General features: G+C 35.0%; 1 protein-coding gene and 1 non-coding gene across 2 annotated transcripts; one reads left to right on the top strand and one right to left on the bottom strand.

The window, feature by feature from the left end:
• Positions 1–1,154: 1,154 nt before the first annotated feature.
• Positions 1,155–1,285, bottom strand: LOC138320245 (U4atac minor spliceosomal RNA). Its single transcript, XR_011208155.1, has one exon. It is a non-coding gene; the product is annotated as a U4atac minor spliceosomal RNA (small nuclear RNA).
• Positions 1,286–1,554: 269 nt separating this feature from the next.
• Positions 1,555–12,525, top strand: LOC138317553 (rRNA 2'-O-methyltransferase fibrillarin-like). The gene is made up of 10 exons (XM_069259305.1): positions 1,555–1,697; positions 2,909–3,109; positions 4,018–4,185; positions 4,874–4,942; positions 5,926–6,020; positions 6,653–6,823; positions 7,250–7,382; positions 9,561–9,673; positions 10,870–11,015; positions 11,567–12,525. The coding sequence occupies exons 1-10, from the start codon at positions 1,685–1,687 to the stop codon at positions 11,583–11,585; spliced, it is 1,128 nt and encodes a 375-aa protein (XP_069115406.1). The 5' UTR covers positions 1,555–1,684; the 3' UTR covers positions 11,586–12,525.
• The last annotated feature ends 5,342 nt before the right edge of the window (positions 12,526–17,867 follow it).

The following is a 17,867-nucleotide window of genomic DNA, read 5'->3' as shown; positions in this document are numbered from 1 at the left end:
ATCGTCTGCTCCTGTTTTTGACAGTGAAAAAATACCATTTGTCAGCGGTGGAGCATCTTTAAACAGTGTGAACGCAATAATATATCACTGAGTAATTGTCATTTAATTGTCAGGTTTACAATAATTATTGCGTTAACACAATCGTATTGCGTTCGAACACAATGATTATTGCGCAAAAGTAAATTGCGTTCGCACAAAATGATTATTGCGCAATAGTATTACTTTTTATTTTTCATGTCCTTTACTAGCCACGTAGAATACATATACATGTACACCAAAATGTATGTGGTATATTGTAGGTGTATTTCGACAACATCAATATTGGTTGCAGGATAAAATAATATACAAAATCTACAACTGTCAGGCAAAATTACAATAAAAAAATACCGATATAATTCATAATATATATCAAGGATTTATAAGTGAGACCTACGTCCTTGTATATATACACTACTAAACACCACGCGAGACGCTTATGAACCGGGAATAAAAACCGTTTTTCTCAACAAATACTTGTCTTATCGAGTCAAACGAAACACCAATGTAAAGTAAATGAAATTACACAACGTTTATAACTTGCCTTAAAGACGGAAGATTTAGAAGAAATGTCTTAAACTATCGTTAAAAAAACACGACCGCTCATGAAATGGCAGCACGCTTCAGAAAGTAAGACGGTAACCCTCGCACCCCCATGCTACATCAAAGGCTGCGGCGGCAGATATCAAAGGAAATCAGTCGTCGCCCAACGTCACGGTCAGTGCACAAACACAAAAGCGCCTGCGCTGTCTTTGCCCAAAACTCAGTGTGACTTATCCTTCTCATATACGTCCTTGTATATATCAAGGACTTGAGATCTCAGTAATGAATCTTTATATTAATTATTGATAGAGACACTTATGCAAACATTGCATGTTGTTTGTTCTAAATCTTGTATAGGATCTGTATTTCAAACGAAAGCTTAAAATTGTTCAATGGCTTATAAAATATTTTGCTGTCTTTCTTATTTATATTTTGTAAATTATGCTAAGTAAAATGTTCATTACATCTGTATACATTTAGATCTTTGTAAGAAGCCACACTTGATTTCCTAGTCAAGGTTAGGGTTGTTTCTGAGATTCTGAGTTTACGTTCGTAGCATATTTTCTCTTGTAGAGAGTTCCAAAAATTGCACCCATACTCGTACTTTCGTACAAGCGGTGCGGTTAGATATATATCATGGGTGTCAGCAGTCTTATCCTCGATTGGCTCTCATTGGATAAGCTCCCAGCCCCTCGATAAAGACGGTTGCACGCGCACGTGGCGCTCAAGGTACTTAAAGAAAATTTATTATGTATAGGCGAGGTGTCTTGTAAGCCCACTACATCACTTTTCATAGACTGTGATATTTACAAATAATATTTTATATTTCATAATGTTTAATGGATAAATTCTATTCATCTGGATTGACTGTATTTGATATTTGATAAATCAGTACAACGAATTTTAAAGAAATAGTTTCCCTTATCAAGCCTTTCATTGTAAGGGGACGTAAGTCGCACATGAGAACGTTTCTCTACGCATCTTTGCAGCAAGATTTACCTCCCATTAACAACCGGAAGTTTTCTCGCAGAGCATTGTGGGTAAGAAGTAAAGGCGAAACACGTGTTGGTGAAGATTTTAAACAGCGTGACAACAAATAAAAGAAATGGGACGACCTGGTAAGTGATCTAAAATATCCTATGAACCTGAATATGAAAATTTTATCAATTTAATTGACGCTATCTGATTTGGCATAATTCAATAAGAGAATTCAACACAACGAGCACTGTTGATCTCTGACTCTGTAGTAAACAGGTAACGTGCGCCAAGTGGGATTTCTGAGACTTAGAATTTCCAGGGGTAGAAAGTCATTTGTAGCCAACAAAAATGACCTCATTTGTGTGCTTATATAAAACATCAGCGATAATCGACTGGTTTTTTACGACATGGTTCGTACTACGAAGCGAGGAACAACTGGCATAAGCAGGGCAGGGTCCCAGATCTCGATTTCGGTTGAGACTATTCTAGGATTCGATAGCGGAAAAATGTTTTTGCAATTCTGACGACTTTCAAAAATGTGGTATCTTTTTCACAACAGTGATAGCAATAATATATATGTATACTCATTATATTGTTCACATCATGACATAATCATTTACCAAATTATTTTACAAATTGTTGTATTTCTTAGTGTTATCCAAGGATTTATAAGTGAGAAGGATTCGTGACTGTCTCTTTACATTACTAAACACCACCCGAGACGCCTATAAACCGGGAATAAAAACCGTTTATCTCAACAAATACTTGCCTTATCGAGTCAAACGAAACACCAAGGTAAAGTTTATCAAATTTCACAACGTTTATTACTTGCTTTAAGAACGGAAGATTTAGAAGACATGTCTTAAATTTTGGTTAAAAAAATACGACAGTTCATGAAATGACGGCCCAGCTTCAGAAAGTAAGACAGTAACCCTCACACCCGCAAGCTACATCAAAGGCTGCGCCGGCGGATATCAAAGGAAAATCAGTCGTCGCCCAACGTCACAGTCAGTGCAGAAACACAAAAGCTCCTGGGTTGTTCTCCCCAAAAGTTCAGTGTGACTTATCTTTCTCATATACGTCCTTGGTGTTATCACAGAAATGAAGTGTTTCTGAGATGAAGCCAGTATAGGTAAACTAACTATCTCCACTTTCATGACAAATGGGTGAGTAACAGTTACCCATATACAGGGCTGTGACCTCAGACTTGCTGGTCTGGCATTTTACAGACTGAGTGTGAAGCTAGAACTAAGAAGGCGACTCAGACTGTATTACTATTTGCAATGAAATCTGCACTACAATGAAAATAGTGCATAACTAATCACTTATTATGTTATGTCCACTATTTCAGGTTTTTCTCCAGCTGGACGGGGCTTCGGGGGAGGTAGAGGTGGCGGTGGCCGCGGTGGTGGCGGCCGAGGTGGCAGAGGCGGCTTTGGTGATAGAGGCGGCTTTGGAGGACGTGGTGGAGGCCGAGGTGGAGGCCGAGGTGGTAGAGGAGGGTTCGGAGACCGTGGACGTGGTGGCAGAGGAGGCCGCGGAGGTGGAGGCCGTGGTGGTAAGTAGTTCTTCTCATACATCAAAGGATAAGTATATTAAAAGAAAACATGTGAAATTTTATCTTGTATGGTGATCAATCGTCAAATAGTTATCAGACAACACAGGATTATAAGGCAAGGAAATTTTTCACAGACAAAATGGAATATGAGTTGTAAACATCTAACTTTATAAAAAAAAAGATACATCTATATTTAATATATATATATATATATATATATCTGGTCTAGTCTATCTATTATAAACCGGGAATAAAAACCGTTTATCTCAACAAATACTTGCCTTATCGAGTCAAACGAAACACCAATGTAAAGTTTATTAAATTTCACAACGTTTATTACTTGCTTTAAGAACGGAAGATTTAGAAGACATGTCTTAAATTTTGGTTAAAAAAATACGACAGTTCATGAAATGACGGCCCAGCTTCAGAAAGTAAGACAGTAACCCTCGCACCCGCAAGCTACATCAAAGGCTGCGCCGGCGGATATCAAAGGAAAATCAGTCGTCGCCCAACATCACGGTCAGTGCAGAAACACAAAAGCTCCTGGGTTGTTCTCCCCAAAAGTTCAGTGTGACTTATCCTTCTCATATACGTCCTTGGTGTTATCACAGAAATGAAGTGTTTCTGAGATGAAGCCAGTATAGGTAAACTAACTATCTCCACTTTCATGACAAATGGGTGAGTAACAGTTACCCATATACAGGGCTGTGACCTCAGACTTGCTGGTCTGGCATTTTACAGACTGAGTGTGAAGCTAGAACTAAGAAGGCGACTCAGACTGTATTACTATTTGCAATGAAATCTGCACTACAATGAAAATAGTGCATAACTAATCACTTATTATGTTATGTCCACTATTTCAGGTTTTTCTCCAGCTGGACGGGGCTTCGGGGGAGGTAGAGGTGGCGGTGGCCGCGGTGGTGGCGGCCGAGGTGGCAGAGGCGGCTTTGGTGATAGAGGCGGCTTTGGAGGACGCGGTGGAGGCCGAGGTGGCGGCCGAGGTGGTAGAGGAGGGTTCGGAGACCGTGGACGTGGTGGCAGAGGAGGCCGCGGAGGTGGAGGCCGTGGTGGTAAGTAGTTCTTCTATACATCAAAGGATAAGTATATTAAAAGAAAACATGTGAAATTTTATCTTGTATGGTGATCAATCGTCAAATAGTTATCAGACAACACAGGATTATAAGGCAAGGAAATTTTTCACAGACAAAATGGAATATGAGTTGTAAACATCTAACTTTATAAAAAAAAAGATACATCTATATTTAATATATATATATATATATATCTAGTCTGGTCTAGTCTATTGACTGTCCATGTTTACTGAACAGCGCTATATGTCAAAAGAATACAGAAATTCACATTATGTAATTTTTAACCCAAAAATAGTGTATTCACTAAATTACGGTTAATTACCATCAAGGTAAATAGAGGTATGATGATGGAATTGTAAAGCTCAGTTAAGAAAACTGCAACATATTGCCGGATAAAAACATTGAAGGCTTGTATATAAATTTCCCTTATCAAAAGGTTTGCAGACACATAAATGTTTCACCAGATAATGAATTTAAAATGTTACATTTATTTTTAAGAGTTGTCAGTAAAGATATGTTTATCTTCATACAATCTTTGATTTAGATGTATCCATACATTCATATTGTATATCATTTAACAGTCCAGTTAATCCATATTCTTTCTCAGTCATAATCGTGACAGAGGATCTATGACCTGTTTTATAGATTTAAAGGCTTTTTGTATCAGGTAGAGGAGGTGGCCGCGGTGGAATGCGTGGTGGAAAAACCGTTGTGGTTGAGCCGCACAGACATCAGGGTAGGTTTGCCTGGTGGAATATCTAACGGTGAAGCTGTAGCATTTTATTATTTTTTTTACGTGATAAAGCTTCCTTGAAAGTTGATAAAGGTTCAATGATTAGAGGTTTAGTAATGAATGTGTTAGTTTAATTTCAGACTATTGCTATTCATTTTATTTTACTAAGTAAAGTAAAACTCTGTAAACTTGAAGTCGGCCTGACCACCGAAAACTGAATTAAATTAAAGTTATAAGTATAAGGGAAAGTTTGGGGAAGAAGAACATAACATTTTTAATAAACAGGGTCTTTGAAAAGATATAAATTCAAAGTCATTTAACAAGGTACAAATGTGTCTGACTTAGACATATGAAAATATTTCATTTCTAAAATGGATATCGATCAGAACATTGACACACGCATATTATGAGATGCATCTGCTATCAGACTACCATTCTCTCTGATGAATGGAAGTGAGAGTCCAAAAATATGTGTATATATTATATATATGACTTAAATCATTTAAAGATTTTACTATAGAAACTTCAATTTCAGATTAAAGAACCCCATTCTAATTAAAATTATTAGACTTGTAATTTCACTCACTACGATGTTCTACCTTACGTTCCAATACAAGATCTAACAACTCTCTGTTAAGGGTCATCTTAGCATGACCCCTGTGGTTATAGCCAATCAGTGCCTCGCCTACAGGATCTTCGGTGTGGTTGATTCATTCAGAAGTATAAACAGCTAAATGTACCGATTCTAGGCCAGAGGTCGTGCTGAGGTGACCCCGTAGGGAGCATTGTTAGATCTTGTATTGTAACGTAGAGTATCGTAGTGGAGCGGAATTACAAGTCTAATTTTAATTAGATTGAAAGAACCCTGAGTAGCTAGGAGTAGGACACTTCAAAATTACTGGTAGAATACTGAAAAAAAACTTGATGTTTCTAATGACTTGCATTGAATTTGTATCATCATACATAATTTTGTTTTCTTTGTGTAGGTGTATTTATTGCCCGTGGTAAGGAAGATGCTTTGGTAACACTCAACATGGTCCCTGGAGAAGCTGTTTATGGAGAGAAGAGGATCAGCACAGAGGTAAAAATCTCTATGAACGTACCAAAGGTCTCATTACTGCAGTGTAGGTCTACCGTCTAGGGGCAGGCTGTCACAAGCACCTGTGTACAAGTTACTGACTGGGACCAAAATGTCCACAATCATAGGGCCAACTACTGTAATCTTTCAGGAGATTTAAACCATGTTACTATAAAAAAAAACTATCATCAATAATGTGTAATACCGTAAAGGATCAACAATTTGGGTTAGAATTCTCATTAATTTCTATGGTTTGTTCTTAATTCACAAACTGTTGACTAGATGTCCTTCTCAAAAACCATTTAAACCATTTTACTAATGCTGCTTACTGCGGCATTGGTGAGGTTTTAAATGTTGTAGGGTTATGGGTATGTGAGTCAGAAGGTTACAAGTGCTAGGAAGAAAAGTTTTAGAAAACTTGCAGTAGGTTACATTGGGGAAAGTAATTGGTGATCATCACAGGTATATAAAAGAAGGAGAAATGGAATCTAGTAGTTAGTACCAAGAGTGAGTTTGGGGGACTTCATCTTCAAGCCCAGGGGTAAAAGTGAGTTGGAATGTTAGAATCCCATACTATTTATTATAGACTAAATACTTAACATGGACAACAAGTTGAAATTATGTACTGTTTGCAGATTGGAGAGACTAAAACTGAGTACAGGACCTGGAATCCGTTCAGATCAAAGTTGGCTGCAGCCATTCTAGGAGGTGTTGATCAGATCCACATGAAGCCTGGCAGTAAGGTTCTATACCTCGGGGCTGCTTCAGGGACGACAGTTAGTCACGTCTCCGATATTGTGGGACCAGTAAGTATTGTATGCTGTGTGACAATAAAGCACTGGACATCATGTATATAAAAAGAGGAAATACAATGTTTTTTAGTGAATAACACTTATATTTCATCGAGTGGGTAAAACTTTGCTATTTTTCACAAGTGAGAAGAAGTGAAAAACCTTACAAGATGAAATATAACTGTTATTTGTCAATAAACAAGGAATATTCTGTTAATTACATTTTGTAATGTCTCTATTTTAAGTGCAAAGTCTAAACTGATACCAGTACATGTATTTCAATCAACCATGATTTTACATCTTATTTTAATTCTCTCAGAATTACATCTTATGATATTGAAACAAAATTTTAGTTATTTTCTTAATTAAAAAAAATGGTTTTGGTCTCTCTCCTTGATTTTTGTGGTGTGATTTTCTGATATATTGTGTTGGTATTTACAGGAGGGCTTGGTGTATGCTGTTGAATTCTCACACAGAAGTGGACGTGATCTCATCAACGTGGCCAAGAAAAGGACAAACATCATCCCCATCATCGAGGATGCCAGACATCCTCACAAGTACAGGATGCTCATGGGTAAGGCCATTTGTTTGGTGAAAATCTCCCTCACCAGCATTTATTAATTTCATTCTATAGCTATTTGTCTGTTGTCTTATTTCTAAGTTTAATTGTGTCAAAACACTTTTAGTTTGATAAAATATGTTTTCGATAATTGATAATCATTTTGAATAAAAAAAACTACAATCAGAAATGAATGAAAACACATGAACAATCAGGAATGTAGAAAAAAAAAGTGCTCTATTTCCATGTCAAGGGAGGCAATTCATATTATTTGGCTTCATATATTGTCAGTCATTTTCATCAAATGACAATTTTGATGGAATAATCTTGATTCTTTGACAAACATCAGATCGTATCATAGACTGTTTCAATCTTGTTTCACATTAGTTACACATTTGATAGATCTCCAGCTGATAAGATAAGCTTGCTTCATGTTGTTGTAAGGTAAATGAGGCATACATGTTATATTTTACAGGCCTCAAAGTAGCACTTGGGAATGACTAGCCAAGTGGCGAGTGACCTCTAAATTTTACTCGCCAAATGTTGTCAAGCGAAATTTATAAGTTTCATATATTGATTTGATGTGTTAAGAGCTTTATTGAGACACCTTACACTATTGAGCAAGCAGATACAAATATACAATTATTAAAAACATGAAAAACATAATTTTGTGTTGGTCAAAACTCTTTTTATTCAACAACTGCAATGTCCCACCAAACAGCCTCTGTACTTCAGCTTCCTTTTTGTTTTAAACCATTTTTCAATTTGTTTACATTTCTATATACGGTAATATAAGTAATTTATATATAAATGTATAGTAATTATCAATATATCTCAAATTTATTCAGTTACAAACTCATATCTCGCCGATTAGGGTTATAATATTTGATTTTAAATTGAATAAATTGGGCCTAATACCTCAGGCAGTCATGTACAAGCTTCCAAGAGTCTGTTTTTCGTTGCAAATGTCTACCAGCGGCTTGGAATTTAGTTCTGGCTTGGCAATTCTATACATGTATGCATTGACGAACTTCATGTGCATATCTTGCAATGTTTGAAGCGATAACAGTATCATGAATGTCTTACTGTCTTTCTGTGTCACACAAGCGTCTGTCTCTTTCGTAACAATCAGTAGTTGGACACAAGTCTGTTTTGCCGGCCATTGATTAATTAATAATCTGTTCACACATCTTTCGAAACATCGTACCTTCGTCATGTCTTAGCCACAACATTCGTTCAGCCATGTCGAAGCGTTTGCTTCCTGTCGATGTATTGGCTTCAGTCCCATTTTTTCACATGAATCCCGAGTCAAATCTGCCATTGTTTTCTGTTTGTTTTGACTTTTTAAAGCCAAAACAGGTCAGGGGGATTTGCCCCGGCCTTTTTGCCGCCATATTGCTACTGATACACGCTGTAGGGTCATCAAGACGCTTTATAGCATGCAGTAATTATGCTTTTAAGTGCTTTTCTGACACAGATTAGATATGTGTTACTACTAAAAGAACCGAACACATAAAATAAATCCGGAAATATTTAGGAATTTTGTACTCGCCGTTTGGCGATATATCGTGAATTTTAACTTGCCTTTGGGAATATTTACTCGCATATATGCGAGTAAATTTCTCTCAACTTTGAGGCCTGATTTTAGTTCGCTAAAAAGTCAAAATAACAGTACTTGGCTTAGGTTGTTTCTCCATTCTGATGTTCTCTGTATTGTTTTGATATCATTTTGTTATATCAAACCCATTGACAAGCCAGACCGAGTCTCAATTTCTTCAAAGAAAAGAATTAATCATCTGTCCAATCACATGGAATTTCTTTGTGCACACATACTTAACCTTATGCTAGTATAAAGTATTAAGTTCGAGTTTTCAATATTGTTGATAATTCATCTTTGGATCTCCTAATTGTTTGAGTGTAGTTTGAGGTTTGATGTTGAGTGTAGTTTGAGGTTTGATGTTGAGTGTAGTTTGAGGTTTGATGTTGAGTGTAGTTTGAGGTTTGATGTTGAGTGTAGTTTGAGGTTTGATGTTGAGTGTAGTTTGAGGTTTGATGTTGAGTGTAGTTTGAGGTTTGATGTTGAGTGTGGTTTGAGGTTTGATGTTGTGTAGTTTGAGGTTTGATGTTGAGTGTAGTTTGAGGTTTGATGTTGAGTGTAGTTTGAGGTTTGATGTATATTACTCTCTATAACAGGTATGGTGGACGTGATATTTGCTGATGTTGCCCAACCTGACCAAGCCAGAATCGTGGCCATTAATGCACACAACTTCCTCAAGGACAAAGGTCACATAGTCATATCTATCAAAGTAAGTGTTTTTTTTATCTTCACAAAACAGAATTTTATAACTAAACACTTAAATGGAATATTGAAATGGCACATCATGATGAGTCTTTGTTAAGAACACCTATCTACTAACCTTTAGAATAACCAACGTAATTTTCACATAGAAGTGTGGAAAAATATTTCTACCACAGTAGGCGGGGTTATTCAAATCTCGGGACATCGAATAAACACTGCAGCTGTCTGTACGCATTTTGATTGGTTTTCACGTTGTCCAACTGCTGTTGGAAAGCGTATGCGTCATGGTCGTTCTGTCAAAATAAGTGATGTTTTCATGCATATGAAATTGACCTTTAGTACTAATAATACAGTGTACATCTTGATGCGACAAGAATTTTACTGATGAGTTTCTTAGATTTAACGTGTATGAAACGAAGTTTATCTTGATGGTAATCTTAATGATTACATGTATCTGGCTGGAAATAGACAATGCCATGTCGTGCGAATACTTTTACCTGTATACATGTATTCCGGCCTTGAGTTTTATTTTCTGGAAGCAACTATGAAGATCTGAACTCAATAAGACATTAAATGAGTATTATTTAACCCTATAGATGTTCCAATTTGAAGAATTTGATATCGATGGATTCTTTATCAAACAATGACTTTTGAATACTAATTAGTGTCTTTTTTCTGATGAAAATATTACTACACCTTATTTGCATATTTCGGTAAATACACGTTACCGTATCCCTGCCGTATTTCTATCGGCTAAAAACAAATATCATTGTGGTAGAAACAGGTCACACTAATCGTAAGTTATTTTTTAAAAGTTACAAAAGACACTCGCTAAAGCTCGTGTCTTTTGTAACGTTTAAAAAATAACTCACTCGTGTTGAATAAATTCAATATTCAACAACCACTCTTTGTGTAACCTATATATCTTACACTTAACATATGTTTTAGTTCAAAATTTCTTTTTTAAACAAAGTGAAAATATTTGTATTTGCAAAATATCCCTGTAAATAAAATGTATGAAAGGTATTTTTGGTATACTGATGTGGTAACTATATATTTAGTCTCACTTCAAATGTTTACAATGATTCCAGAAAAGGATTTTAATTCAAGATATTTATAATCAGGAATAAGAAGTTACAGTTTGCAGAATTCACACTTTTGATGATTCAACATCATGGTCTTCATTCGCTATTTATTATCCAGGCTAACTGTATAGACTCAACAGCTGAACCGGAGGCGGTGTTTGCTGGTGAAGTGAATAAACTGAAGGCGGAGAAGATCAAGCCCACAGAACAGTTGACGTTAGAGCCTTACGAGAGAGATCACGCAGTGGTGGTGGGCATGTATAGGTAGGTAAACAAGACACCTCGTCTTTACTCTGTACCAGTGTTATACAAAAACATGATCATCAATATACTCCCATATCACACTTACATGCATGACACATAAAGTGTCAGGCTGTTGTGAAATGACTTCGGTTATTGATAGGACTTTCAAGGGTAAATTTTTTGAAAGAATTCATCCAGATTTGGTCAGGTTTTTTGGGCACAAATTTTGGAATGTATTTCATAAAATATTGAAGTGTTCAGATAATTTCCAGTGGTGATCAAAAGTTATGCAGTTTGTAGTTCTAGAAAATGTTTGTTATGGTTATTTTAAGTTGAAATTATCAAAAATGATTGATAGCTTAGGTGTGTTTTTGTACGTTCATTTGTGTTAAACAACAACAAATTGAAATGTCTAAGGATTGAATTAAATATAGATTTTTGACAGGGAATTCGGATAATGATTAAGATTAAAGAGTCATATACATGTACTTGTAAAAATCCTGTATGGATTTTTGTGTGTAGAAAATCCTCAATTGAACTGGAAATTAAAATTTTTCATATTTCCATTTCAGACCCCCGCCCAAGAAGTGAGATGATATTGGAGTGTAAGGACTGTGTGAGCAGGTGACTGGTGTATGAATGTGTGTACGAGATTAATAAAGGAATCGCGCAGGGGACCAAGGAACGCCGAGATGGTCCTGTTGTATATCTCCAACCTGTGTTCAAGGAGGACAAACCCACAGCAATGCCCTGTCCTCTGTCCTCCTCGACCCGTACAGAATGTTATGGCAGTTATTGGAAGTGTTCCATGAACTGACGACACAGCAGAGTTTTAACACTAACTTTGGGTATCTGAGCGTGTCGACTGTGCTTTTAGAACGATAACCCTTTGAAGGATTCAAGGAAATTTGTTTGTATGTAAATGAAATCGATGATCACTAGTGGGTCATTTGTTGAAGCAATTTTCTAATACCTTATTTTCAAGCTTTTTATTTTCTGACTTTGAGGAAAAACTCTTTGCTGTGTTATATATGTTAACAATAATTTGTAACACAGACAATTTGTTATGACTACATGTAAATGTAAAATGGTTTATTGACCTATATTTTTTTATTTAGGGTTATTCCAGAATTATAGTGAGAGGGGTGGAAATTAAAGCAATAGAGGGGTGGAAATTAAAGCAATTGCTTTTATAGAAACATACCTTTAAGTCATCTTAACCAAAAAACATTAAGAACAAACCTTTTGAATATAACATTTAGAACAACCCTTTTAAATAGTTTTGAACATATTCAAATATTTTACGAATATAATAAGTGGTTGTAATTGATCAACTGCAGTTAAGCAGGTCAGTCATGTAGTATATTATAATATATATTGTGTATGGTATATGACTTGGTGACTTAAAATGCTTGCTACTAAACAGGTTATTATGTTTTATTAATGGTTAATACAAAATGTTTTACAAAGAAATGTTATCATGTCTAAAAAATCTCACAAAATCCATTAAATTTTATCATATAACCAAAAACCTGAATGTTTTGTTTTTGTCTTTTGCAGCGTAAATTATGGAGATGGGTTATGAAAAAATGAGGTTTACTATCAAGATTGTGTTTAAAAGATTGATTAATGACCTTACAGCTCAGTGAGATCAGTTACTGATTAAATTAAATATTTTATCTCATAGGACCCTTGTAAACTTTATTGCCAGCATCAAAGATGGCTGTCTGTCAGCCATTTTGTTTTCAGATTGGTCCAAAAATGCAATTTGCATAACTAGATACCATGTTGAGTCTTAAAAAGAAAAAGTGTAAATGCACTTTCAGTCATTTATGGCTTCTCAACAAAATTTGATATGTAATATAATATTGGTATAATTAACAAAAATGCATGACTTGAAATTTTTTGTGGTTTTGTTGCCCCTGGCAACAACCCTTTGTAGCAAAGCACAGTGATGATATGCTTTTTTGCAAAATTTTCTTAGTTTACGTAATGATTAATATTTTACAGTGTAGTTTAAATCTCTTAATTAAACATATTTATCAAATATTTTCAAAAGATACTCCACTGCTGACAAATGATAATTTTTCACTATCAAAAACAGCAGCAGACGATTTATTATTTTTCTTCAGTTACAAAAGTTACTTACTTTACACCATTACTACCATCAAAAAGTTTGAGCTTTTAATTTTAAGTTGAAAATATAAAAAATAATTAATTGCATCCCAAAAATATTCCCTGGCACTATTTCCTATATGGAATGAAGTGCTGATTGCGCATGCACCAGAAGCAAAAGAAATTATTTTATATTAATTTTTGTCAATTAGACATACATATACACAATTAAACACCACTTATTGTTCAAAGGATGCGTATCATTTATGCTCTGTTGGCAGTGGAGCATCTTTAATAGTATTATCATTTTGAAAACTACATGTATTTAACACAAGATAAACATCTCTTTCTTCCATGTCACATGCTGGGATGAAGGGTTATCAATGTCAATAACTAAAAGAGGCCTATAGACCGGTTAATATAGGCTTTGCCTGATGCCAAATCCATTTGCACCTTATTTGCAGTAACATTTGTTGAAATGAAATAGCATACTGGTATGAAGGGCTACAATATTTGTTGTATTGATCTCCAAGGACAAGGGAGTCAAAGTAGGTGTTAACCTTCAAACAAATTCTCTATAGTTATAAAGGCCTAAATTATTCAGATATTTGGCATTTAGCATGCTTGATAAAGCATTCTTTAATGATCATATTGGTGCTTTGATCTAGTCAAAAACTATAACTGCTTCTTTGATCTAGTCAACAACTAGTAGTTATCTCCCTTCGCCTGTAAATTTATTCTGGTTGAGATCCACATGCTATTCTAAAAAGAGTTTAAAAATGTATTATTATGATGACAATATCTCCCTGTTTTACAACAACCTGAACGACATCGGGCATGGTAGCCCTGGTTGGTTTAACAACACATAACTCGAAAGGAACTCTGGTCTCACCTTCATTACTACAAAAATGAAGACTTCATAGCGTTTATAGAGTGACTAATTACAACTTGATGATGTATACGTTCAGGAGCGTAGTCAGGATTGAACAATGTGGACGCAATGTTATTCCTGCTGAATCCCCTCCAAAGCAATTTTACAATGAGGCGCCGGTAAATCAAATTACTATTGAAGAAATAAATGTTGATAACACAAGTATTGTACAATATTTTACAACAATGATGGTAAATAGAGTGATATTTTCAAAATACATGTAGTCCATACGTTACACATAATACGACTATTTTTCTACTCATCAGACACCCTCTAAGGCTATACATATTCCACACCATTACATCCCTCTCAACATCTCATTTACTCCCTTCAGCATCACCGATCATATTTCAGGCTTAGCCGTAAGCTCATCACCGTCGACTAGGCACTCCTACTACAACAACAACGGGGCTATATAGACAGGTTTAGCGGACTACTCCGATCCATCCACCGACAAAGTCCAGTCCGACGTTAATGTAAGTGTAGCAACACAGATTTGCGTCAGGGCAAACACGGGAAGGCCTATCAGGGTTAGGGGAGCTTAGGTTACACCTTGGTGCAATAAGAGATTTAAATTTAATACTAGGTTACACCTTGGTGCAATATGCACTTGTGTTTGAAATAAGAAAGTAATTTACTACTAAAATTGAACTTCATTATATATAGCAACTAAAATCAATCTTTCTAAATGTTGATATTTTTAATACATATATCTTTGCATGTCTGCCCAAAATCAACGTTTAACTTTTTAACAGAACACCTTGAAGTAGGTTTATAACATTCATAAGTTAACCAGGATTTTTATCGTCACTTACAAAGTGGAATTAGGATATTTTTCATCTCATATTAATTTTCTATGAAGACAACCCCGGTAACTCTGATTTCTTTCTATTATACCTGAATACCCTTGTGGTACTAGTTAGTGATTACTACTACAAACCTTTGATTATCGCCACCGATAGCGGCGACAGTGGATTTAACCACAGGGGGCCAACTCAATGAAAATGGATGTTGTCATTCATTTTTGTATTTGGTGGATGGACTGATGAGTATATATGACAGTCATGTGATTTTTTTCAAAAAATACGAGATTTGATTTTTTTTTAAATCGGGATAGTAAATATCCCGATTTTTAAATAATTTTTCAAATCTCGTATTTTTTGGAAAATACCCAAAGGTCTGTCATATATACTCATCAGTCCATCCTCCAAATACAAAAAATGTATGACAACGTCCATTTCCATTGAGTTGGCCCCCTGTGGATTTAACAGGTCCACGATAGTTCGGCTTGTTATAATGATGGCATATGATGATATAAAATTATTTTCTTGTATTTATATATGATGTATGGAGAGTTAACTCAAAACTTTGATTTACTGCTTCAAGAGGAAAAAGTATTGACGAGATATATGTACACCAACAAGCATTGCATCACACAGATTTCTAAATTTAGTGAAATATAAATCAATGACATTAAAGATGATAAAAACAATTAAATAATACACCAAAGACACTAATTTATGGATGATCAATGTGGTTGTAATGTCTGGAACGGTTTACTAGAATCGGCCTGGAACGCAGAAACCACGAAATACTTCAGAGTCTTGCTGGAAAACCATCTAAAGGACACCATGTATAGTAATTACTGATACTTTTTTGACCTCAAATGTCATCAACCATTCACAACACGAAGTCTGTGTAATATGTCTTATGATATATATGGACGTAGAGGCTGTTAGGCAAGGGCGAATTCGATAGATTAAAAGCATCCAAGGAAATTAATGCAAAATTAATGTAATCGGGAAGACAACAAGTTCAATAAAACAAACATGAGTGATTGAACAATGAATCTGTTTACATTTATAGGTCGATCTGTTATTCCAAGGTCCACGACGGATATGTTTCAACTGATGAGGGAGATCCTCAGGGGTTCGAATGCTGCAGGTCGACAAAGACAATAGGAAAGTTTCACCATCGTAATCTCTACATATTCACCTTAGCAGCTCTTTATATGTAATCAAACAAAGGTTAACTAATTAATGGTATGTTTTAAACAAGATTGTCTTGAGCTGATAAGAATATCTTTTAAAAGGCTTCTTTTACTCATGTGCAATGTACTTTCATTTCATGGTGAATTCTTTTCATTGATTACGTTAAACTATATGCTATCTGTATAAGATTGACTGGTATGTAATAAAAGTAACGCTGATACAACTCTTTCATATACGAGTACTACTGATAACTATCGGAGAAATAAGATGACTGAAAAATATTGTCTACGGACGTTATTTAGTACATGTATCATATCAAAAGTTCGAATGGATTATTTGTCTTACACTGTTTCGTATTTGCCTTAATGCATTTTCACGTTCATTAGCGCCTTCAGGAAAACAAATTAAGCAACGAGGTGTCAAAAATCTGGCCATTAGGTATTCAGCTGTATTCAGCATGTTCATGATTAATTCCAGAGAATTTATAACGAGACAGCCCATTCTCAGAATTGGAAGTGGAGTGCATATGTACGTTTAAAGCCACCAATTCAAACATAGACAAATTTATAGTCGTTATAGTTTCTAAGTAATTGGCTACATTTTTGTCGATTAATTTTGTTTTATATCTAAAAGTACGATGTAATTCACGAATTAATGAGAAGTTTGATGAGAGTATGTATTTGATTGTAGTTGAGTCGTATCTTAAATATGACTGCTTGAACCGTTAAAGTTAGATACTTGTAATTTGATTGAAGTTTATTGTTCAGTATAATGTATATAGGTAATATATTATGTTTTTTATTATATATATATAAAAAAAAAAAAAACAGGCGCCTTTGTTCCTGACGAGAGGCAAGCGTTATATCCTTCCCTGAACGACTATCCGTATAATTAAATTTTCATTCGAAAGTACTCGTAGTTGCCGCTTTCGGCTTGTATATTATGATCAAGTTTCAAGTTTTATTATAACCAAATGCGATACAGTATATAGGCAACAATATACATAATTATTTTAAATCAAAATTCACATATAATATAAAAGATGGCGGAGGAAAATCCCATACACATAAATATATAAAGAATACTTTGACGTGTAAACTCGTAACAAACATCTTAATAAAGGAGGAACAATACAAAAAATAATTAATGTATTTGCGACGTCACCACATATGTGACGTCATAAAAGTACACTTCAAAAAATAAATAAATAATCATTCATCAATGATTAAATAGCTAGGTGTTAAATAAATGTACAGTTAAGTCAACTTTCGTTATAACGTTACACAGAGAGGAGATTTTTCCTTATTTCCGAAGCATGAAACAAATATTTACTCAATTTATTTAAAATTTTTACACTTTTACATGAAAACAATTCTATAAGCTTGTAAACACTCGGATGTCGGTAATAATACTGCTTGATATAAGTCCTTCTTAAATCAGAATATGCAGGACAAAGTAAAATAAAATGGACCTCGTCCTCAACATCATCCTTATCACAAACTGTACATACTCGCTGACTCCTGGAAATGTTGCTATAGCGCCCGGATTCTATATTAAGGATGTGTCCTTGCATCCGAAATTTACTCAATAAATTGTTAAATTGGCTTAGTTAAATAATACTGAATACAAAAGGTATCAGCGATATGCTTATATAAATAACATTTGGAAGAAACATCAAAGGCACTCTGTAATTCTTGAATGAATACATCATGGACACGTTGAGCATACAATAGCAAAAAATATTTTCATTTAGTACATATTGCCTAGTCCAAACATAATAAAAAACCCAAATTACAAAGTTCATGTTTAACATGATGAACCCAATTAACTCAATTG

Source organism: Argopecten irradians, chromosome 3 (genome assembly GCF_041381155.1).
Source record: "Argopecten irradians isolate NY chromosome 3, Ai_NY, whole genome shotgun sequence".
NCBI lineage: Eukaryota > Metazoa > Mollusca > Bivalvia > Pectinida > Pectinidae > Argopecten > Argopecten irradians.
Note: the sequence above shows the minus strand (reverse complement) of the source record. Positions and strands in the feature narration are given on the sequence as shown.

Bases quoted from the DNA above. Each gene is read 5' to 3' on its own strand.
- LOC138317553 (XM_069259305.1), top strand. The intron at 3,110-4,017 runs GTGGTGGTAAGT...GGGGAGGTAGAG, and splicing joins AGGCCGCGGAGGTGGAGGCC to GTGGCGGTGGCCGCGGTGGT. The intron at 6,824-7,249 runs GTAAGTATTGTA...TGGTATTTACAG, and splicing joins TCTCCGATATTGTGGGACCA to GAGGGCTTGGTGTATGCTGT.